A 24,047-nucleotide genomic window follows, 5' to 3' on the forward strand; every position below is an offset into this window, starting at 1 on the left:
GCAATGTTCTTCATTTTTCTTTGAGTGGGGTTTTCTTTTGTTTTACTGAGGTAAAGATAGGGTGCTGTGGATGTTCAGTGAGTTTAGAGTTCAGAGTTAAGGCCATTTGGTCATCTGAGGCCATTTGATCCAGCCTCCAATGCTATGGATACATTCTTTTTAGCACATCCTAGGTCATCCATCTCTCAGTCGCCCTGCAGATAAAGAGTCTGGGCAATATTTAGAAAACAGTTCCTTTATGACAAGCCAAAGTAAAATCTCTTTCCCATTTACCTCTGCCTCTGTCATCTGTAGCCTCCAAGAATAAAAGACAGCTTCTTTCCTATATGATACATGTGTTTGAACTCTCCTCTAAGTTCTTTCTTCTCTGCCATCCATCCATCCGTCCATCGATCCATCAATGAATTCATCCCTTCATCAATCCAACAAGTATTTAGCATGTTCCCATTATTTGCGTAGTTCGAGGTGGGTTTCCGATATGTGGGCAGTCCCACATGTTAGTCTGTGGCACCATTCCAGTTGCCAATGCCCCATTAATTGTCATGATTAATTTTCAGTTTTTAAAAGGATTACTCTAATTTGCTCTGTAAAACCATGACAGCTTTCATATATAAGAAAGATATTTAGATATTTGAAGTTCCGACTTCACAAAGTTGATCATAATGTTTTGACTTTTTTTTTTTTTTTTTAAAAATAAAAAATTCCATCTGCTGCGCAGGCGCTCGGAAGGTCAGAGTATGGAGCCGAGAGTTTGCTTTACAGTCGACCAGTGAGCCTGTGGCAGGATTGGGACCCGCCCTGGCTTGGAAGTGAGTGGGAAAAGAAACCTGGGAACTTCTCCCTCAGGGAATTTGTTGGATCCCTGGGTGGGGGTGGAGGTACCAAATGAATACAGATACTTACATAACAAAAGAAATTTGCTTTTCCTCATTTGGCTGTAAGCCTGTTTCTTTCTTATTTTTCTGCGTCTCTATGGCCTTAATTCAAACTGGATAGTTGATGCTGGGCTTCTTCACAGGTCTTCTCAAGCGAAGGCCCACACATTTTGCCTTCCTCATTCTTAAAAAAATATGCTTATTGACAGGGCCTAGGTGAAGCCATTGTGTAAAACAGAAAATGGTGCTTAGAACTAAGGGAAATCTTTGTCTACAAGGCTCAGTGAGGCAAATAGAACTTTTGTGAAAATTAGAAAAAAAAGAGTTCCTTCCTCTGCTGAAATTCCCATACTAGGAAGATCTGCTTGCTGGGAAACATGCAGTTTGGGCTTAGGCCCCTGCTGACCCCCTAGGCCAAGTACCCTTGTGCAGTACACAGCCTGCTTGTCACATGCGCTGCCCTGGTTCTAAATATAGGAAGCATCTCTACTTGCTTAGTAGCGTCTGAGTATATACATACACACAAGTCCTCTCAGTCTCTAGGTTTCAGACATCTTGTTTCCCACCAGTACTTTAGTGGAAGTTGGACAATAGAGCAGAGACAGAAATGTATTTGCATTAAAACTCTAGAGACAGAGAAACCTTTAAAGATACCTGCTTGAGCATGGAATGTTTGCTGAAATCATATAAATGAAGGAAAATTTGGTTACATTTTAATAGGAGATTGTAGTTAGAGTGTTTTAAATGATTTACTGGGTTTAAAAAGAAAGTCGCCCAAGTGTGGTGTAAATCTCCAAGGCTTTGTGTATAAATGGAGCTATTGAGCAAGTTAAAAAAAAAATGATATTCTGTCCTTTGGGCAGGTGCAGTCCCACACTAGGGTACTGCCTGCTGAGGGGTACGTTGGATTTAAAACTTCCTTGGATAAAGGTTCTTTTTTGCTTAAAAAAAGAAATTGTTTCTCTGAATTTCATTTTGGTCTTAAGCCAGCCAGATGAGAATTGGAATGTTCTAACATTTTCTGGGTTTGCTTTAAGGCCCTCAGGCAGTTTGATTGCATCTACACAAGATAAACCTAATCAGCAAGATGTTGTGTTTTTTGAGAAAAACGGACTTCTTCATGGACACTTTACACTTCCTTTCCTTAAAGATGAGGTTAAGGTAGGTGCCTGGGTTGTTATGTCATCAAATTTAGAGGACTTTCCACAGCTATAGATGAGGTTTATATTTGATAGGAGTGTATAAACTGAAACTCCAAAGGAGAGAGTAACAAAAATGGTGGCTTCTTATAACTGAATTTTTTTTTAATAAAAGTGAAATTGTTTTTCCAAAGGAGATTTTGCAAAGAAGAAATGGCATTTAAAGTTCAAGCCTAGGTAAAACACACTATCTTATTTTATTTAAAGGTTTTGCTGCTAGTAATTACAAGGTAAGAGATAACAGCAAAATTGTGGTCACACACATTCAAAAAAACTTTACCCATAGTCCACCTTTGGTTGTAACTGAGGCCAGGTATCCTCGCCTCTTTCCCTATTAGGCATGTGTCCTAGTTTGTCAGGGCTGCTATGACAAATACCACACACTGGATTGGCTTAAACAACAGGAAATTACTGGCACAGTTGGAGGATGGAAGTCCAAAACCAAGGTATCGACAGGCGCGTCTCCTCCAGGTCTGCAGCGTTCTGGTGGTGGCTATTTGGCACTTGGTCTCTGCCTCCCTCCCGTGGCAGTCCATCTCCTTCAGTTCTCCTCCTGTGGCTTCTGTTTCCAGGACCACAATTCCTTTGCTTATAAGGACTCTGGTCATACCAGACTAAGGCCCACCTGATTGAAATTGGCCTCATTTGAATATGATCTTCAGAGGTCCTCTGTACAAATGTGTCCAAACCCATAGGACCAGGCGTTAGGACTTGAACATGTCTTCGTGTGACTTGAACATCTAGTCTCCCACAGCACGTTTCACTAGTGTTTGTGCTAGAAATCATCCGCATCTCTTTGTCTGGTGCTGCTCATAGACCCCTTAGACTTCATCACTTGCTCAATTTATGCTTTCTAGAGCATGTTTCTGCTCAGGGATTCTTAGATCAGGTCCAGCCCTTTCTCTCTGCAGCCACCCTGCCCCCCCCCCCCCCTTTTTAAACAATATTATTATTTTTTTAATTACTAACTAAAGCCCATGGTTTATTCAGATTTCCTTCATTTTTACCCAATGTCTTCTTCTGTTCCCAGTGTCCCATCTATAATATCACATTATGTTTAGTTTTCATGTCTCCTTAGGCTCGCCTTGGCTGTGATGCTTCTTAGACTTTCCTCGCATTTGGTGACCTTGACGGTTTTGAAGAGTATTGAACGGGTGTTTTGTGGAATGCCCCTTTATTGGGATTGGTTTAATGTTTTTTCTCATGATTAGACTGGGGTTATGCGTTTTGGGGAGGAAGACCACAAAGATTGTATCATTTTCACTCACATCATGTCAAGGGTACATAGTATAAACATGACTTATCACTGTTGATACTGATCTTGATCACTTGGCTGAGGTAGTGTTCTGTCAGGTTTCTCCACTGTAAAATTACTCTCTTTCCTCCCTTTCTATATTGTACTCTTTGGAAGGAAGTCAGTATATGTAGCCCACACTGAAGGAGTGGGAATGTATGTCCCAGTCATATCTACAAATTATCTACAGGCAGAGTATCTACATTAAATTTGTCTCTCCTCCCTTATTTATTCAGTGCACACTCATGTTTTATGCTTTGGGTTGTAGTCTAATATTACCTTTTTTTGTTGCTTAAATTTTTCCAGCTTTGACCTTTGGGGGCTCTTTCATTTGACTTTTGTGTCCCTTTGGCATACCCCCATCAGTGTAGATTTTTAAGAAAATTGTTCTTTTGATTTAACGTTTAACCCTTTGTTTTGAAGTATGACTCAAAGAGTAAATGTATATCCCAGTGCATTTTTACATATATATGTACCACTCAGGTGATATATAGAACATTTCCAGCATCTCAGAAAAAATATCAAAAATATCTTACCCATGCCTTTTCCTAGTCAGTAGCTCTGGTCCAAAGGTAACCATGAATCTGTGGCCTCAGTCTTCATAGATTTATTTTGCTTCCCTTTGGATTTCATGTAAATGGGATTGTACATTTGGTAATTCGTTTTACATCTAGCTTCTTTCTCTTGATGTTATGTCTATAAGATTGTTCCCTGTTGCATTTAGCAACAATTTGAGTGGTATTCCATTGTTTGACTATATTAAATGTATTTATCCATTTTACCTTAGTGGCATTTGGGTTGTTTACAGTTTGGGGCTATTATGAATGACGTGGTTGTGAACATTCTTTATTTGTATTACAGTTGGGTATATACCTAAGAGGGAATTAGCTTTAGGAAATATTGCTAAAAAGTTTTCCAAAGTTATTGTACCAGGTTACACTCCTATAAAAAAGGTATTAGTTCTAGTTATTCCACATCTTTGCCAATACTTGTTTTTTGTAATCTATGTGAATTATATTATTTTTTTAAATAAACTTTTTTTTTTAGGACAGTTTTAGAATTGCAGTAAAGTTATGAAAATAATACAGAGACTTCCCGTATACTCTACACCTGGCACTTTTGCCTCATGTTTGGGTCTCTAAGGCAGAGCCCATGATTAGTACTCTAGAAGATGACTAGGGCGTTTCTATATTGATTTAACAGAGAATCTTTTTCCCCACTTAGGGTGCCTGCATTTGCCCTTCTTTGTCTTCCTGAATGTTCTCTCTGGCTCCTGCCTAGAAGCATACCATCCTTCTTGTCCTGGTTCTTTTTGGCTTAGGCTTTGTCTGAGATCTGCATTAGGTATAAGAGACCATAACTCTTTGGACCTTCCATTAAATTTCATTTCTGGTTTTCAGCCTCTTTGCAGATATGATTACTCTATCCTGAGGCCATGAATAATATAAGTCTTCCCACATCGGATTATCTCTTTGATCCATTCCAGTTCTTCTACCTTTCAAGTCATCCAGAATAATTATCTTGAGTGTGTCATTGCAATTTTGCATGATCAAAATCCTTTAACTATGTCTGGTACCAAAGGCGATTGTCATTGTGTGTATCGAGAGTTTCACTGCCACTTAGTCCTTGAGTACACCATGAGTAAGAACATCTTCATTTTGATTTCTTTTGTGATTAAAATTGTGTTGAAGATGTATTTCCCATTCATGTTATTTTAAATATCTGAATTAGTTACAGTGGGCTAGACCTCTAAATGTATAATGGTTGAAACACAGTGGAAGTTTGGGTTTTGCTCACAAAATAGTCCTGGTTAGATGCAGGTCATCTCTGTGTGGTGACTCAGGGGCCTTGACACTTCCCTGTTGACTCCCGTTCCCTAAGGGTTTGATTATTTATAGCTTCTCATCTGCTTGGCAGAGGGAAAAAGAACACAGAGACAAATCCATTTCTTAAAATCCTTGACCCAAAGTCTCTCCTCTCATTCTTTGATGAATACTAACTACCTCGATGGAAGGGGGTCTAGGTGTGTCATTCTGGCTGGGCAGCCTCTGACTGTTTCAGAAGGAAAAAAACAGGTTTTGGTGGACAGCTAGCCATCTCTGCCTCAATATAAAAAAAAAAATCAAAATAAATGAAAGAACCCATGAACATTGAGTATCTCTTAAATGTTAAAACCTTAGTTTTGTGTGTATTTGTTTTGTTTTTCCTTAAATAGAGAAATCGCATAACTTGAAGGTGCAGTTATTGTTTAGGTAGCTGTTCTAGTTTGCTAATGCTGCTGGAATGCAAAACACCAGAAATGGATCGGCTTTTATAAAGGGGTCTGTTTTGTTGCAACGTTACAATCTTAAGGCCATAAAGTGTCCAAGGTAAGTCATCAACAATTGGGTACCTTCACTGGAGGATGGCCAGTGGCATCTGGAAAACCTGTTAGCTGGGAAGGCATGTGGCTGGCATCTGCTTGAAAGTTCTGGTTTCAGAATGGCTTTTTCCCAGGACATTCCTCTCTAGGCTGCAGTTCCTTAAAAATGTCACTCTCACTTGCTCTTGGGGCATTTGTCCTCTCTTAGCTTCTCCGGAGCAGAAGTCTACTTTCAACGGCCGTCTTCAAAGTGTCTCTCATCTGCAGCAGCTCTCTCAGTTCCTATGCATTCTTCGAAGTGTCCCTCTTGGCTTAGCATACTCGCTCCTGTCTGAGCTTATATAGTGCTCCAGTGAACTAATTCAGACCCACCCTGAATGGGTGGGGTCACACCTCTGTGGAAACGATCCAATCAGAGTCATCACCCACAGTTGGGTGGATCACATCTCCAAGGAAACATTCAAAGAATTACAGTCAAATCAACACTAATACATCTGCCCACAGAAGATTACATCAAAAAAACATGGCTTTTTCTCGGGGCATAATATATACAAACTGGTACAGTAGCTATCCCCAGTGTCTTTTTCTCAGGGCTTAAGATGTGGCACAGTTTGAGTTAACAGGAATTGAATCTCAATATGGCAATAGATTTCCCTTCTAAAAATGATCTTTTGGTGGGACAAGTCCCACATAGTTTTTTTATACTTCATATAATTTTGACTTACGCTCATAGGATGCTAGGTTGTAAGTCCCAACTTTGTTCAAAAGTTGTGTACATCTTTGATTTTGGACCTTCTGTTACTTATGGTACCTTATAAAAGTCCTGTACAGTTCTCATGTCTATTCTTTTTTTTTTTTCTTTTTTTTTTTATAATCATTTTATTGAGATATATTCACATACCACGCAGTCATACAAAACAGATCTACTTGCGATTGTTTACAGTACCATTACATAGTTGTACATTCATCACCTAAATCAATCCCTGACACCTTCATTAGCACACACACAAAAATAACAAGAATAATAATTAGAGTGAAAAAGAGCAATTGAAGTAAAAAAGAACACTGGGTACCTTTGTCTGTCTGTTTCCTTCCCCTATTTTTCTACTTATCCATCCATAAACTAGACAAAGTGGAGTGTGGTCCTTATGGCTTTCCCAATCCCATTGTCACCCCTCATAAGCTACATTTTTATACATCTGTCTTCGAGATTCATGGGTTCTGGGTTGTAGTTTGATAGTTTCAGGTATCCACCACCAGCTACCCCAATTCTTTAGAACCTAAAAAGGGTTGTCTAAAGTGTGCGTAAGAGTGCCCACCAGAGTGACCTCTCGGCTCCTTTTGGAATCTCTCTGCCACTGAAGCTTATTTCATTTCCTTTCACATCCCCCTTTTGATCAAGAAGATGTTCTCCGTCCCACGATGCCGGGTCTACATTCCTCCCCGGGAGTCATATTCCACGTTGCCAGGGAGATTCACTCCCCTGGGTGTCTGATCCCACGTAGCGGGGAGGGCAGTGATTTCACCTTTCAAGTTGGCTTAGCCAGAGAGAGAGGGCCACATCTGAGCAACAAAGAGGCATTCAGGAGGAGACTCTTAGGCACAAATATAGGGAGGCCTAGCCTCTCCTTTGCAGCAACTGTCTTCCCAAGGGTAAAACTTATGGTAGAGGGCTCAACCCATCAAACCACCAGTCCCCTATGTCTGTGGTCATGTTAGCAACCATGGAGGTGGGGTAGGCGAATACCCCTGCATTCTCCACAGGCTCCTCAAGGGGGTACTACATCATTTTTTTTTCCTTGTTTTTCTTTCTTTTTTTTTTTTTTTTAACTTTCCCTTCTTTTTTAAATCAACTGTATGAAAAAAAAGTTAAAAAGAAAACAAACATACAATAGAAGAACATTTCAAAGAGACCATAACAAGGGAGTAAGAAAAAGACAACTAACCTAAGATAACTGCTTAACTTCCAACATGTTCCTACTTTACCCCAAGAAAGTTACATAATATAGCAACCTTTCTGTGAACTTGTTCCTACTATATCCATCAGAAATTAACAGACCATAGTCATTTCTGGGCATCCCCAGAACGTTAAAGAGCTTATCTGTTCTTCTTGGATTATTGTTCCCCCTTCCTTAATTACTCTCTACTGCTAGTTCCCCTACATTCTACATTATAAACCATTTGTTTTACATTTTTCAAAGTTCACATTAGTGGTAGCATATAATATTTCTCTTTTTGTGCCTGGCTTATTTCACTCAGCATTATGTCTTCAAGGTTCATCCATGTTGTCATATGTTTCACGAGATCGTTCCTTCTTACTGACGCGTAGTATTCCATCGTGTGTATATACCACATTTTATTTATCCACTCATCTGTTGAAGGACATTTGGGTTGTTTCCATCTCTTGGCAATTGTGAATAATGCTGCTATGAACATTGGCGTGCAGATATCTGTTCGTGTCACTGCTTTCCGATCTTCCGGGTATATACCGAGTAGTGCAATCGCTGGATCGAATGGTAGCTCTATATCTAGTTTTCTAAGGAACTGCCAGACTGACTTCCAGAGTGGCTGAACCATTATACAGTCCCACCAGCAATGAATAAGAGTTCCAATTTCTCCACATCCCCTCCAGCATTTGTAGTTTCCTGTTTGTTTAATGGCAGCCATTCTAACTGGTGTTAGATGGTATCTCATTGTGGTTTTAATTTGCATCTCTCTAATAGCTAGTGAAGCTGAACATTTTTTCATGTGTTTCCTGGCCATTTGTATTTCCTCTTCAGAGAACTGTCTTTTCATATCTTTTGCCCATTTTATAATTGGGCTGTCTGTACTATTGTCATTGAGTTGTAGGATTTCTTTGTATATGCAAGATATCAGTCTTTTGTCAGATACATGGTTTCCAAAAATTTTTTCCCATTGAGTTGGCTGCCTCTTTACCTTTTTGAGAAATTCCTTTGAGGTGTAGAAACTTCTAAGCTTGAGGAGTTCCCATTTATCTATTTTCTCTTTTGTTGCTTGTGCTTTGGGTGTAAAGTCTAGGAAGTGGCCGCCTAATACAAGGTCTTGAAGATGTTTTCCTACATTATCTTCTAGGAGTTTTATGGTACTTTCTTTTATATTGAGATCTTTGGTCCATTTTGAGTTAATTTTTGTGTAGGGGGTGAGGTAGGGGTCCTCTTTCATTCTTTTGGATATGGATATCCAACTCTCCCAGCCCCATTTGTTGAAAAGACCATTATGGCTCAGTTCAGTGACTTTGGGGGCCTTATCAAAGATCAGTCGGCCATAGATCTGAGGGTCTATCTCTGAATTCTCAATTCGATTCCATTGATCTATATGTCTGTCTTTGTGCCAGTACCATGCTGTTTTGGCAACTGTGGCTTTATAATAAGCTTCAAAGACAGGGAGTGTAAGTCCTCCCACTTCGTTTTTCTTTTTTAGAGTGTCTTTAGCAATTCGAGGCATCTTCCCTTTCCAAATAAATTTGATAACTAGCTTTTCCAAGTCTGCAAAGTAGCTTGTTGGAATTTTGATTGGGATTGCATTGAATCTGTAGATGAGTTTGGGTAGAATTGACATCTTAATGACATTTAGCCTTCCTATCCATGAACATGGAATATTTTTCCATCTTTTAAGGTCCCCTTCTATTTCTTTTAGTAGAGTTATGTAGTTTTCTTTGTATAGGTCTTTTACATCTTTGGTTAAGTTTATTCCTAGGTACTTGATTTTTTTAGTTGCTATTGAAAATGGTATCTTTTTCTTGAGTGTCTCTTCAGTTTGTTCATTTCTAGCATATAGAAACATTACTGACTTATGTGCATTAATCTTGTATCCCGCTACTTTGCTAAATTTGTTTATTAGCTCTAGTAGCTGTATCCTCGATTTCTCAGGGTTTTCTAGATATAAGATCATATCGTCTGCAAACAATGACAGTTTTACTTCTTCTTTTCCAATTTGGATGCCTTTTATTTCTTTGTCTTGCCGGATTGCCCTGGCTAGCACTTCCAGCACAATGTTGAATAACAGTGGTGACAGCGGGCATCCTTGTCTTGTTCCTGATCTTAGAGGGAAGGCTTTCAATCTCTCACCATTGAGTACTATGCTGGCTGTGGGTTTTTCATATATGCTCTTTATCATGTTGAGGAAGTTTCCTTCAATTCCTACCTTTTGAAGTGTTTTTATCAAAAACGGATGTTGGATTTTGTCAAATGCTTTTTCAGCATCTATTGAGATGATCAATTGATTTTTCCCTTTCGAGTTTTTAATGTGTTGTAATACATTGATTGTTTTTCTTATGTTGAACCATCCTTGCATGCCTGGAATGAACCCCACTTGGTCATGGTGTATGATTTTTTTAATGTGTCTTTGGATTCGATTTGCAAGTATTTTGTTGAGGATTTTTGCATCTATATTCATTAGGGAGATTGGCTGGTAGTTTTCCTTTTTTGTAGCATCTTTGCCTGATTTTGGTATTAGATTGATGTTAGCTTCATAAAATGAGTTAGGTAGTGTTCCATTTTCTTCAATGTTTTGAAAGAGTTTGAGTAAGATTGGTGTCAGTTCTTTCTGGAAAGTTTGGTAGAATTCCCCTGTGAAGCCATCTGGCCCTGGGCATTTATTTGTGGGAAGATTTTTGATGACTGATTGGATCTCTTTGCTTGTGATGGGTTGGTTGAGGTCTTCTATTTCTTCTCTGGTCAGTCTAGGTTGTTCATATGTTTCCAGGAAATTGTCCATTTCTTCTACATTGTCCAGTTTATTGCCATACAGTTGTTCATAATATCCTCTTATAATTTTTTTAATTTCTTCAGGATCTGCAGTTATGTCACCTTTTTCATTCATTATTTTGTTTATATGGGTCTTCTCTCTTTTTGATTTTGTCAGTCTAGCTAGGGGCTTGTCAATCTTGTTGATCTTCTCAAAGAACCAACTTTTGGTGATATTTATCCTCTCTATTGTTTTTTTGTTCTCTATGTCATTTATTTCTGCTTTAATCCTTGTTATTTCTTTTCTTGTACTTGGTTTAGGATTGGTTTGCTGTTCATTTTCTAGCTTCTTCAGTTGATCCATTAGTTCTTTGATTTTGGCTCTTTCTTCCTTTTTAATATATGCGTTTAGTGCTATAAATTTCCCCCTTAGCACTGCTTTTGCTGGATCCCATAGGTTTTGGTATGTTGTGTTCTCATTTTCGTTCATCTCTATATATTTAGCCATTTCTCTTGCTATTTCTTCTTTAACCCACTGATTGTTTAGGAGTGTGTTGTTTAACTTCCAGGTATTTGTGAATTTTCTAAGTCTCTGATGGTTATTGACTTCTAATTGTATTCCATTGTGGTCAGAGAATGTGCTTTGAATAATTTCAATCTTTTTAAATTTATTGAGGCTTGTTTTATGTCCCAGCATATGATCTATTCTGGAGAAAGTTCCGTGAGCACTAGAAAAGTATGTGTATCCTGGTGATTTGGGATGTAATGTCCTGTATATGTCTGTTAAATCTAATTCATTTATCAGATTGTTTAGGTTTTCAATTTCCTTATTGGTCTTCTGTCTGGTTGATCTATCTATAGGAGAGAGTGATGTGTTGAAGTCTCCCACAATTATTGTGGAAACATCAATTGCTTCCTTTAGTTTTGCCAGTGTTTCTCTCATGTATTTTGTGGCACCTTGATTGGGTGCATAGACATTTACGATTGTTATTTCTTCCTGCTGAATTGCCCCTTTTATTAGTGTGTAGTGGCCTTCTTTGTCTCTCAAAACATCCCTGCATTTGAAGTCTATTTTATCTGAGATTAATATTGCTACCCCTGCTTTCTTTTGGCTGTAGCTTGCATGAAATATTTTTTTCCATCCTTTCACTTTCAGTTGCTTTGTGTCCCTATGTCTAAGATGAGTCTCTTGTATGCAACATATTGATGGTTCATTTTTTTTGATCCATTCTGCGAATCTATATCTTTTAATTGGGGAGTTTAATCCATTTACATTCAACGTTATAACCGTGAAGGCATTTCTTGAATCAGCCATCTTATCCTTTGGTTTATGTTTGCCATATTTTTCCCCTCTCTCTATTAATATCCTTTATTGTACCCATACCGAATCTCTTTAGTACTGAACCTTTCTCCAAGTCTCTCTGTCCTGTCTTTGTTTCTCTGTCTGTAGGGCTCCCTTTAGTATCTCCAGTAGGGCAGGTCTCTTGTTAGCAAATTCTCTCAGCATTTGTTTGTCTGTGAAAAATTTAAGCTCTCCCTCAAATTTGAAGGAGAGCTTTGCTGGATAAAGTATTCTTGGCTGGAAATTTTTCTCACTCAGAATTTTAAATATATCTTGCCACTGCGTTCTTGCCTCCATGGTGGCTGCTGAGTAGTCACTACTTAGTCTTATGCTGTTTCCTTTGTATGTGGTGAATTGCTTTTCTCTTGCTGCTTTCAGAACTTGCTCCTTGTCTTCTGTGTTTGACAGTGTGATCAGTATATGTCTTGGAGTGGGTTTATTTGGATTTATTCTATTTGGAGTTCGCTGAGCATTTATGATTTGTGTATTTATGTTGTTTAGAAGATTTGGGAAGTTTTCCCCAACAATTTCTTTGAATACTCTTCCTAGACCTTTACCCTTTTCTTCCCCTTCTGGGACACCAATGAGTCTTATATTTGGACGTTTCATATTATCTATCACATCCCTGAGGTCCATTTCGATTTTTTCAATTTTTTTCCCCATTCTTTCTTTTATGCCTTCATTTTCCATTCTGTCATCTTCCAGGTCACTGATTCGTTGTTCAACTTCCTCCAGTCTTGTACTATGAGTGTCCAGAATCTTTTTAATTTGGTCAACAGTTTCTTTAATTTCCATAAGATCATCCATTTTTTTATTTAGTCTTGCAATGTCTTCTTTATGCTCTTCTAGAGTCTTCTTGATTTCCTTTGTCTCCCGTACTATGGTCTCATTGTTCATCTTTAGTTCTTTGAGTAGCTGCTCTAGGTGCTCTGTCTCTTCTGGTCTTTTGATTTGGGTGCTTGGGCTTGGGTTATCCATATCGTCTGGTTTTTTCATATGCTTTATAATTTTCTGTTGTTTTTGGCCTCGTGGCATTTGCTGAACTTGATAGGGTTCTTTTAGGATTTGTAGACCTATTGAAGTCCTTATCTCTAATTTATCAGATCTACAGCTTCGTGGAGTACACTTTCTCTAACTAACCAGCAGGTGGCGTCCACAAGCCACCTGTTCTCCACAAGCCAGTTCTCCCCTCCTTAGCCTTTTTGGTGAGTGGGGGAGTGAGTCTTGTGGGGCCCAATTGGTGTACCAAGCTTGCGTGTGTAGTTGGTGTTGCCTGCCCTGTATGTGGGGCGTGTTTCTGGGCAGTCGGGGAGGGGGGGTCGCCCTAACAATCAAATCTCCCTGGTGATCCTAGAGTTTTAAAGCTGGTGCAATAGTCTAATCCTTCAGTTCAGTCCTGCCACAGTTTGTCTCTGCCACTGACCCACAAGTCCTTGGTATTGGCGTATGGCTCCTGAGACTTGCAAGTGGGCCCCTCTTCCAGGCTGTGCACCCCAGGTCCTGTGTTGAGGGATGACTGTGCTATGTCACAGGTGAGTGCCGTCCCCTCAGGGCAGTTCTGGGCTGCTGGGCTGTGTAGGGAGGCTCCCAGTCTGCTCAAATTATGGCTGAATGGGGCTTTGTTAATTCACACTGCTCCACCTTCCCAACTCTGGGACAATCAGCTGAGGTTGCAGAGAAGGCTAATGTCCACGCCCAGTTTTGTGGTGTGTGCCTGTTATTTGAAGCCCTTCCGTCACACTGGGTTGTCTGGGGCAGCTCTGGGCTATGGGGCTGGCGATGGGCAGGAGTGTTTCCTGTCTACCAGGATGGTGGCTGTGAGTGGACACCCCCGTTTTCTTGGGAAGTTGTGGTGTTTAGTGAATTTTCTCAGCCACTGAATTATTGCCTTTTGTCTCAGAGCTCTCTTAGTTCTGCTCTTGACTTGATGTGCCCAAATTGAAAGTCTTTGAAGCTTTCTGTATTGGGCTTCTTAGAGTAATTGTTTTAGAAAAAGAAAAAAGGATTAAAAAAAAAAAAAAAAAAAAAAGGCTCCTCCTCAGAGATCTAATGGGTTATTGAAATGCTAAGAGACAAAGCAACCAGGGCCATTAAGGAAAGGTCCACAGGGCAGAGAGATCGGCTTTTCTTCGGGATTTGCATATGTGCCTTAGGGCCTGAGCTCCGCCCTTCCCCTTTCTGTGTTCACCAGAACTCTAAAAATCCTCTGCTTTTATTTTGGAGTTTTTCATGTTGTTGTTTTTTTTCTATGCCTGTCTCCTCTCTGCTGGGCTGGCTGCTCACAGATTCTCTGGTGTCTGGTCTCTGTCTATCTATGGTTGGAGTCTGGATCAGTAGAATGAGTTTCCGATAAGAGCAGCCACTGCAGTTCTCCCTTCTCCTTCCCGGAGCTGACAGCCCCTCCTCCCAGGGGACTGAGCCTGGCAGGGAGGGGCGCGGGTCCCCTGGCCGCAAAAACTTACAGATTTCGCTGATCTCAGCAGTTCGACATTTTCATGAGTGTTGTATGAAGTATGCCCAAAGACAGATTGCTCTGTGGTGTCCAGTCCACGCAGTTCCTGGCTTTCTACCTACTTTCCTGGAGGAGTAACTAAAACATACAGCTCACCAGTCTGCCATCTTGCCCCGCCTCCTCTCATGTCTATTTTAAGATTCGGTTCTCATGTCGTATGACCCTTTGTTACAATGACTTATCCCCAAAAAGGGCTGACACTGGCCTTGTGGACTGTGGTCCTGGTTGTCCCCATAGCATCTTTCATACTGCAGCAGTTTCTCAGAGCCTGAGTGTTATGGACCAAAAATGCCACTGTCACTTGCAATTCTAGGATGGACGTGAAGTCCAGACAGCAATTTTTGTTTATTTCTGACGAAAACTTGATCCTCCCAGTGATGAAGATACTTTTCATTTATAACATTTAAATCTTAAGCAGCTTTGTATCATTAGGATCCTTGCAGAAGTGCAAACACATCAAATGATCTTAAAATATGTAGAACTTTAAGTATGCTAAAAGTTGAGAGAAGAGGTTAATGAACCCATCCCTCACTCTCAACAGACAGCAACATTTTGCAAATCTCTTTTCATCTATCCACTAGCTCCTGGCCTACACATACACACATTTTTATGTTTTGGAGATTTTTGTTGTTAATTCTAGGAATCATATTTTTAATATTCATTTGTAACTTAACATTTTTTTTTTTTTTGCAAAACCACAATGCCATTGTCACACCGTATGAAATTAATAATATTCCTTATTATTATCTAACACCTAGTCATATTCAAATTTCCTTATCTAAAAAATGTCACCTTACATTTGGTTTTAGGTCTCTAGTCTCTTTTTTTTTTTGATTTCATACTCCATCCTCACTCTTTTATTTTGTTTTTAATAATCATACAGTAATTTAAGTTTAAGACTAACTTCTGCCATTCAGAATAATATTGAAAATATTTCCTAACTAATTTAATGAAAGTGACCACAATATGTAAGGATTTGGTTCTGAGAAGATTACAAATAATCAGAAACATTAACTTTGAGATTCAAAATCCTGTAATGTCTGGAAAAAGTTGTTTATAAAGTATAACTATAACAATGACATTAAGACTTACTTGTGAAATAAAACATACCCGAAACACTTGGGAATGCATGCTTATTCCTCTCTGGATAATTACCAGTACTTTCTGAAATATTTGAGAAAAAATTTCTGTAAAAACAGAGCAGCAAATTCCAGAAGCTGGGTGTTAAGATTACATAATTAAAAAAAAAAGAAAAAGAAAAAAAAGAAACTCAGTTTTCCAGCACTGGCTTGATATAAAATGGCCTTTAAAAAGTTTTTTTTAAAAGCAAATACTGAATTCTTGATGCTTCCTTTAAGACATGTATTTTGCCATAATTAATGAAGTATGGTCTTGGATTGTCTTCTATGAGGTATCTGTAGAGTCACTTCTCATTCTGTAAACAGTGTTTTGGAAACATCTTCATCTGAAAATCATGGTTAAGTCTCATTTTACCATTAAAAAGAGACTAGCACTGTCAGGCTGGAGGGACTGTTTTTAGAATCTGGTGCTTGATACAGATACAGCTGTCGGGGAGTCCACTTTCTCACTTAGGTTTGCAATTATTGCTCTCAAGTCTGAAACTGCAGGATAAATAAGGCAGTGGTCCTCCAAACATATGAAATCAGGGACTGAAATGCTGACAATTTTCACAAGTTCTGTCCACTTCTTGTCTGTAACTCTGCAGCTGAATAGTACATTTATACATGCCAAATGTGTTCAATAATAAATGCTTTGCTTTGGACTGTACTTCTTCCCATTTAGATGAACTTCCAGGAATTAGCTGTATGTGAACTATGGCAGTAGATTTTCCTGAAGTGAGAGACCAGATATTTAAATCTTCCACTGCATAAACATCTTCTATTTTCATCAAGGCTTCTTTGATATAGTCTACATTTAAATGGCTTGGTACACCTTCCAGTATTATAACTACTGTGTCCCATATGATTCGAAATGTTGTAAAAGCCACAAGTAATGAAAATACATATGTACAGATGGGATCGGCAATCTTGTATTCTGGCTTGAATCGTATGATATATGCAGCTATTAGCACACCAACACTCTGTACCAAATCTCCCAAGGCATGTACGAATGCAGCTCTCACAGCTAGGCTACCCTGCCCATGGCTGTGTCCATGTCCAGAACCTGTGGTAGGAGAATTTGAAGTCTGGGAGTGGGAATGGGAGTGATGGTGACCAGACTGGCTCAACAGAAAGCCCATTATCACATTAACTGCAACTCCAACGGCTGCTGTAATGAGCATTATATCTCCATTTATTTCATAGTCCATATGGATAGTTCTTTGCACAGCTTCATATAAGAGGAATCCCATAAGTATATACACCAATAGCACACTAATCATAGCTGACAAAACCTCTAAGTGATGAAATCCAAAGGTGAATCTTTTGGTTGGTGATTTTGAAGACAGCCACAAAGCAAGCAGGGTCAGTATGATGGCACTTAGGTCGGTTAACATATGAAGTGCATCTGTCATGATTGCTAGGCTATTTGCAATGAATCCACCTTGGGGAGCCGGAGGGTCACCTCGGACTGGCTCTGTTCCTTTTTCAACTTAGTGGAGAAAGCCTCGGCCATTTTCAGTTCCCAGTTCTGTGACCTCTAGTCTCTTTTAATCTATAAACATCATAAATTTTTTTTTTAAGTCCTCTGTACATAATCATATTCTTAACAGGTTTGTTTAATGACTATGGGTTAGTGATTTACAACTAGGGATCAGCTCAGCTAGTAGGATTATTTGGTTTGTGAGAGCCAGGAATTGGGCTTTCATAAAGATTCTGAAGTAAGCAAATAGCTAAAAACCAACAACGGATCTTTTTTTCCCTATTAGGTAAATAATCTGGCCTGGAACACAGATTCCACTGTGCTTGCAGTTTGGCTGGAAGACCTTCCAAGGGAAGAAAATTCCGCTATGAGAGCCTATGGTGAGACAGCTATAATATCTTAGCCTTAGACTCCATAAAATGCAGTTGAATATAGTAGGGCATGGCGTTGCCTTCATCCCTCTTATTTAGTCCCTTAGTGGAATCAAACATAGCTGAAGGAGGCAGGTGGAGATGAAGGAGTGCTTTGGTTTTGTTTATTTTTGGATTTCAGACATCAGTACTTTCTTTTCCTGGATGGTATTGATGCAGAACATTAAAAAAAAAAAAAAAAAAAAAATCATGAAGACGCTGCTTTGTTCTGGTAATGTTTCCATTTTCGTTTTCTTAAGGTTTGAAGTTAGAGGGAAAAATAAACGTGTCCTTCTGATCTTGTTGATGCCTGACATTTTTTTTCCCCATGTACAACTGTCTTTTTTTTTTTTAATTCAGTTTTATTGAAATATATTCACATACCATACAATCATCCATGGTATGCAATCAGCTGTTCACAATATGATCATATAGTTATGCATTCATCACCACAATCTATTTCTGAACCTTTTCCTTACATCAGAAAGAATCAGAATAAGAATAAAAAATAAAAGTAAAAAAGGAACACCCAAACCACCCCCCCAATCCCACCCTATTTGTCATTTAGTTTTTGTCCCCATTTTTCTACTCATCCATCCATACACTAGATAAAGGGAGTGTGATCCACAAGGTTTTCACAATCACACTGTCACCCTTTGTAATCTACATTATTATACAGTCGTCTTCAGGATTCTAGACTACTGGGTTGGAGTTTGGTAGTTTCGGGTATTTACTTGTAGCTATTCTAATACATTAAAACCTAAGAGATATTATCTATATAGTGCATAAGAATGTCCACCAGAGTGACCTCTTGACTCCATTTGAAGTCTCTCAGCCACTGAAAGTATTCCATCTCATTTTGCATCCCCCTTTTGGTCAAGAAGATATTCCCGATCCCATGATGCCAGCCAGGTCCAGATTGATCCCTGGGAGTCACGTCGTGCATTGCCAGGGAGATTTACACCCCTGGGAGTCGGGTCCCACATAGAGGGGAGGGCAGTGAGTTCACCTGCCGAGGTGGCTCAGTTAGAGAGAGAGAGGGCCACATCTGAGCAACAAAGAGGTACTCAGGGGGAGACTCTTAGGCACAATTATGTGCAAGTTCAGCCTCCCCTTTGCAGTAACGAGCTTCATAAGGGCAAGTCCCATGATAGAGGGCTCGGCACATCAAACTGCCAGTCCCAATGTTTGTGACAACATCAACACCAGTCCAGGTGAGGAAGTCCAACACTTTTGCACCTTCCCCCAGCTCCTCGTGGGGAGGGGGGGGCTGTAAATATATTTTTTATTCTCTGCCCAACTTACTTTGGGATGTGTCACTATTTCACTCTAACCTATACTAACTTACCATATCTTACTTCCTATTCAAAGTTCGATGTAATTGTGGTCTTTGAACAAACTGACTGTAGAGTTATACTGTTTAGGAAATATAGATCCTGCACCAAATAGACATCTCTTCCCTTGGTCTCACATGGAAGTTGAAGTTTTAAAACACAGTCAGTTCGATCTTTACCCTTTGGCCCGGTTTGCCCCAGCCTTAACCAGACCTGCTTCATTCATATCACTAATTAAAGTCTGGGCTCTTTTTCAGCTTTTTTTTTTTGACAGTTGCTGTATGCACTAATACTGACAATTCATATCTGCCTAGCTCTAGCTCTGAGTTTCAAGTGTCTCTGAGATGCTCATTGTTCCAGAGACCAATCAGGTTATACACTAAGGGATCAGCATCTCAAAGTTTAGAGATAGGCATTACAATTCAGGAATAGAGTTGACTGCTGTAAGAGCTTACAATCTAGGGACCATTACAATAGTCATGTCCATGTTAGGCTATGTTCTAAGATTCAATTCTGAGTTTACACATTGTAGTTAGTCCATATTGGTGAGGCATTGTAGTGTTTGCCTTTATTTCTGGGTACTTCACTCAAATACTGTGTACAGGATCCATTCACCTCATTGTGTGTCTCACAGCTTCACTCCTTCTCGTAGTTGCTCAATATTCCATTGTGTGCATACGCCACAGTTCACCATTCTGTTCCTCAGTCTGTGTACCCTTAGGTCACCTCCACCCATTGCAAATCATGATTGCTGCCTCCATGAACACCAGTTTGCAAATGTCCATTCATATCTCTGCTCTCAGATCTTCAGATGACATACCCCACAATGAGGTTGCAGGACCTTATGGTCTCCACATACTTAACTTTTTTTTTAACCCATGTACAACTGTCTTTTAAAAAAAGTTTTTTTTATTGTGAAATATAATATATACAGAAAAGTGATAAATTTCAAAATACAGTTTAACAAGTAGTTATTAGAGCAAATTTCAAAGTAGAGTATGGGTTACAGTTCCACAATTTCAGGTATTTCCTTCTGGCTAGTCTAATACACTAGAAACTAAAAAGAAATATCTGTATGTCAATTCAGTGGTCATAATCATTTGTTAAATCCTAACTTCTCTTGTTATAAATCCTCCCTCTCATTAGGTCATTTTCTCAGTCTTCAGGGATAGTTGGGCAATGACCATTCTAGCTTCCTCATGTTGAACAGGGTTGTTGACATTATGGGGTAGAGGAATGCAACTGGTTGATGTTCCAGGAGAGACTCATACCTCTTAAGTTTCAGGGCTTATCTGGCATAGGCACAATCTGGAAGTTTAGATACAGTCTTAGATAGAGCCCTGGATTTTCTTTAGGGTTTTCAGGAATACTGGACAACTGTCTTTTGATGAGTATTATTGTCATAGTATGATTTTAATGAAGAGGCTAAGTGGGAAGGGTCATTTAAAAAATAAAAAGATTGCCGCCATCCTCTCTAGCCAGTGGTATGAAGTCTGGTCCTCCATCGTCTGACAGATTACCTTCCATTTTCCCTTGCAGTTCAGCTCTGGACTGTTGGGAACTATCACTGGTATCTCAAGCAAAGTCTGTACTTCAGCACCTGTGGAAAGAGCAAGATAGTGTCTCTGATGTGGGACCCAGTGATCCCATACCAACTACATGTTCTCTGTCAAGGCTGGCATTACCTCTGCTATGACTGGCACTGGACTACTGACCGGAGCTCGGGAGAGAATTCGAGTGACTTGTCAAACGTAGCTGTCATTGATGGATGTAAGTTGCTGGGAAGCGAGAGTTCTGGTCCAGGAGCCTGCCAGCAGTCATGAGGCCATGGCCTGCACATGTGGGGGGTTAACCCACAACAGTGGGGAATTTTTATTTGTTTATGTTATTTGGTTTGCTTTTTTCCCCCAACTTTTTATTGTAACATATACAAAATTTCCCATCTTCACCATTTTCAAATAGAGTTAATTATATTCACAGTATTGTGCTACCATCATCAATATCCGTTACCCCAATTTTTCCATCACGTCAAACAGGAACTCTGTACCCATTAAGCAATAACTCCCTCTTCCCCTCTCCCCTTTCCAGCCCTGGGTTACTTCCGATCTGCTGTCTGTCTCCATGATAATTGCTTCTTCTAGGTATTTTATATAAGCAAAATCATACAATATTTGTCTTTTTGTGTCTAGCTTATTTCACTCAATGTGGTATCTTCAAATTTCATCCATGTTGTAACATGTATCAGAACTTCATTGCTTTTTACAGCTAAATAATATTTTATCATAAATACACACACACACACACACACACACACACACACACACCACATTTTGTTTATCCATTCATCTGTTGATGGACACTTGGGTTGCTTGCACCTTTTAACAATTGTGAGTGATGCCTCTCTGAACATCAGTGTGCAAATACCTGATCAGGTGCCTTCTTTCAATTCTTTTGGAGGGATCATTTAAAATCCCAAGAAGTGGGATTGCCAGGTCATATAGTAATTCTGTTTTCATCTTTCTCAGGATCTACCAAATTGATTTCCACAGTGGCTGCACAATTTTACAATGCTACCAGCAATGTCTAACGGTCCCTATTTTCCACATCCTTGCCAACACTTACTATTTTCTTTCTTTTTTTTTTTTTTCAAATAGTACCCATTCTAATGGGTATGAGGTGCTATCTCATTGTGTTGGTTTTAAAAAGTTTTTTTTAGAGAAGTTGTAGGTTTACAGAAAAATCATATTAAAAATACAGCATTCCCATATTTCCCCCTGCCTCATTATTAACACTTTGCATTAGTGTGGTACATTTGTCACACTTCAGGAAAGAATATTTTTAGAATTGTACTATTAACTATAGTCCATTTTTTACAGTAGGGTTCACTGTTTTATAGTCCTATATTTTATTGTTTAATTTTTATTCTGAGAACAGGTATACGACATAAAAATTCACCTTCTAACCACATTCACATATCTAATTCAGTGCTGTTAATTACATTCAGTGGGATGCTACCATCACCTCCATCCATTTCCAAAACTTTACAGTTAACCCAAATAAAAATTCTATACGCATTAAGCATTAACTCCCCATTCCCTATCACCAACCCAGACCCTGGTAATTTATGCTCTCGAGTCTAAGTCTTTTGAGTTTACTTACTCTAATTATTTCATATCAGTGAGATCATACAATATTTGTCCTTTTGCATCTGGCTGATTTCACTATGCATGATTTCTTCAAGGTTCATCCACGTTGCCACATGAACCAGAACTTCATTCCTTTTTAATGCTGAATAATTTTCCATTGTATGTATAGTCCACATTTTATTTATCCATTCATCAGTTGATGGACACTTGGGTTGCTTCCACCTTTTGACAATGGTAAATAATGCTGCTGTGAACATTAGTGTGCAAATATGTGTTTAAGCCCCTCCTTTCAATTCTATACCTAGTAGAGGGATTTTCAGGTCATTTGGTAAATCTATACTTAACTTTCTAAGGTACTGCCAGACTGTCTTCCACAGTGGCTGCACTATTTTACATTCCCATCAGCAATGAACAAGTGTTCCTGTTTCTCCATATACTCTCAGAAACTTGTAATTTTGTGTTTTTTTTTTTTTTAATCTAGCCATTAAGTGGGTGTGAAGTAGTACCTCACTGTGGTTTTGCTATGCATTTCCGTAATAGATAGTGATGTTGAACATCTTTTCATTTACTTTTTAGCCATTTTATAATATCCTCTTTGGAAAAATGTCAATTCAGATCTTGCCCTGGATATGTAGCATAATTTTTAAGATTGCACTTTTTGTGCAATTGTTTCACCTCCAGAAGAAAGCTACCTTTCCTCTGTTCCTTCTCTAATAATCTTGATCTCTTGTTTGTTTTGTGCAGAACTTTCTCCCCAGCTCCAATGATTTGTTTAAATTCTCTCTGTCACACAATGCCCCCTTTTCCTTATGCTTTTCATCCTGTCTTACAGCAGTTCAGTCCCCCTGCCCCACCCCCTTTTTTTTATTGTGAGGCTTTTCTGCCTCTGGCTTCTTCCGCATTCGTATAACCTGTCCCGGGGACCCAGATGCAGTCAATCTAGAAGACATGCCCTTCGGAGAGTTTCCCAGGGCCTGTCTTCAGTCACCACGTTGATGACCTCTAGAAAGGTGGGTCAGTCCAGAAGCTCCATTTTGCATTTAGGTGGTCCAGTAAACAGAGACTGGATTGAGTGTGTGAACCTCTTGCTCACAGTTCTGCTGCAGTCTCCTTCCCTCCCTCCCTCCCTCCCTCTCTCTCTCTCTCTCACTTTCTCTCTCTTCCCCCTTTTTGTACGTGGCACTCCACAGAGGCTTGTGTTCCACCCTGGGTCTCTACTGACTTGGGTGCCTATGCCTGGATATGCATGGGGTTCTAACTCCCTCCTGTGAGTGGCTCTGTAGTCTACATCCGTGGCAGGAGGGACCTGGGCTGCGCTGCCTCTGTGCAACTCCCAAGCTGCCCAGGACCGAGTAAGGGAGGGGTCCAGACTGGCAGCTCTGGGAAGAATATCTCTCCCTGATCTTGGACATTACTTTTCTTTTTCTTCCATTCAGCATCTTTGGAGTCCTTCTCCAATCTCGATCATTCACCAGAGTTCCAAGCAAGTGGAATTTGTCCTTTTATAGGTTAATTCTTAGCCAAGTTTCCCAGGGCATGTCTTCAGTCACCATGTTGATGACATCTCTCATTGTGTTTTTTGATTTGCATTTCTCTGATGACCAGTAATGTTGAGCATCTTTTCATGTGCTGATCAATCATTTGTATATCTTCTTTAGAGAAATATCTGTTCAAGTCCTTTGCCCATTTTTGAATTGGGTTGTCTTTTTGTTGTTGAGTTGTAGTGTTTGGTCTGCTTTTATTTATTTGTGGGGTTTTGTTTTTCGTTTTGGTTTTCACTGAATGAGAATGCGCTTAGATGGTGCATGCACTCTCCTGAGAACCAACCCCCCAACACTCCAATTTCCTGCTGTACTGTACTGTATCTGTGGCCTTCACACTCTTACTGGCCTGGTCCTCAAAGGGATTTAGGGTGCTGGTCCCTGGCATAGAGGAAGGGAACAGCAGTCTTGGGGGACTGGGCATATGGGCCTTGTCTTTTTGCCCTCACCCATACATTAACCTTGGCCTTGGTGCCACTCCGCTTGTATTTTTTGCTGAAATAATATTTGCTAATCATATACCTCCCCAATATGTTTAATTTGAGTTACAAATGTCTGTCTAGTATGGGAATTTTGGGTTTTATAACTTTTATAATTATTTTATAATTCAGTTGGGAATATTTTGGGGGAATGGGTTAATTGGGTTAGAAGTGGTCAGTTTACTTTTTGCTGAAAACAAGATGGAATCCTTGTTTCTAAGATTTTAATGTGAGCCAGTGTGTTAA

General features: G+C 39.5%; 2 protein-coding genes across 3 annotated transcripts in view; one reads left to right on the forward strand and one right to left on the reverse strand.

Annotated features, from left to right (window-relative positions):
* ELP1 (elongator acetyltransferase complex subunit 1) overlaps nucleotides 1-24,047 on the forward strand; it is a 100,083-nt gene that overhangs the window by 12,831 nt on the left and 63,205 nt on the right. For both annotated transcript variants that reach the window (XM_037797105.1, XM_037797104.1), the window contains 4 exons: nucleotides 719-809; nucleotides 1,913-2,036; nucleotides 17,178-17,271; nucleotides 20,175-20,405. In XM_037797105.1, the coding sequence (XP_037653033.1) occupies nucleotides 719-809; nucleotides 1,913-2,036; nucleotides 17,178-17,271; nucleotides 20,175-20,405 (540 nt within the window). The remainder of the gene's footprint in view (nucleotides 1-718; nucleotides 810-1,912; nucleotides 2,037-17,177; nucleotides 17,272-20,174; nucleotides 20,406-24,047) is intronic.
* Nucleotides 15,143-17,117, reverse strand: LOC119505097 (zinc transporter 4-like). Its single transcript, XM_037797765.1, has 2 exons — nucleotides 17,054-17,117; nucleotides 15,143-16,852 (listed from the first exon to the last, which is right to left on the reverse strand). Exons 1-2 carry the CDS (start codon nucleotides 17,115-17,117, stop codon nucleotides 15,954-15,956), a joined length of 963 nt encoding a protein of 320 aa, XP_037653693.1. The 3' UTR covers nucleotides 15,143-15,953.

This window comes from Choloepus didactylus, chromosome 10, assembly GCF_015220235.1.
Source record: "Choloepus didactylus isolate mChoDid1 chromosome 10, mChoDid1.pri, whole genome shotgun sequence".
NCBI lineage: Eukaryota > Metazoa > Chordata > Mammalia > Pilosa > Megalonychidae > Choloepus > Choloepus didactylus.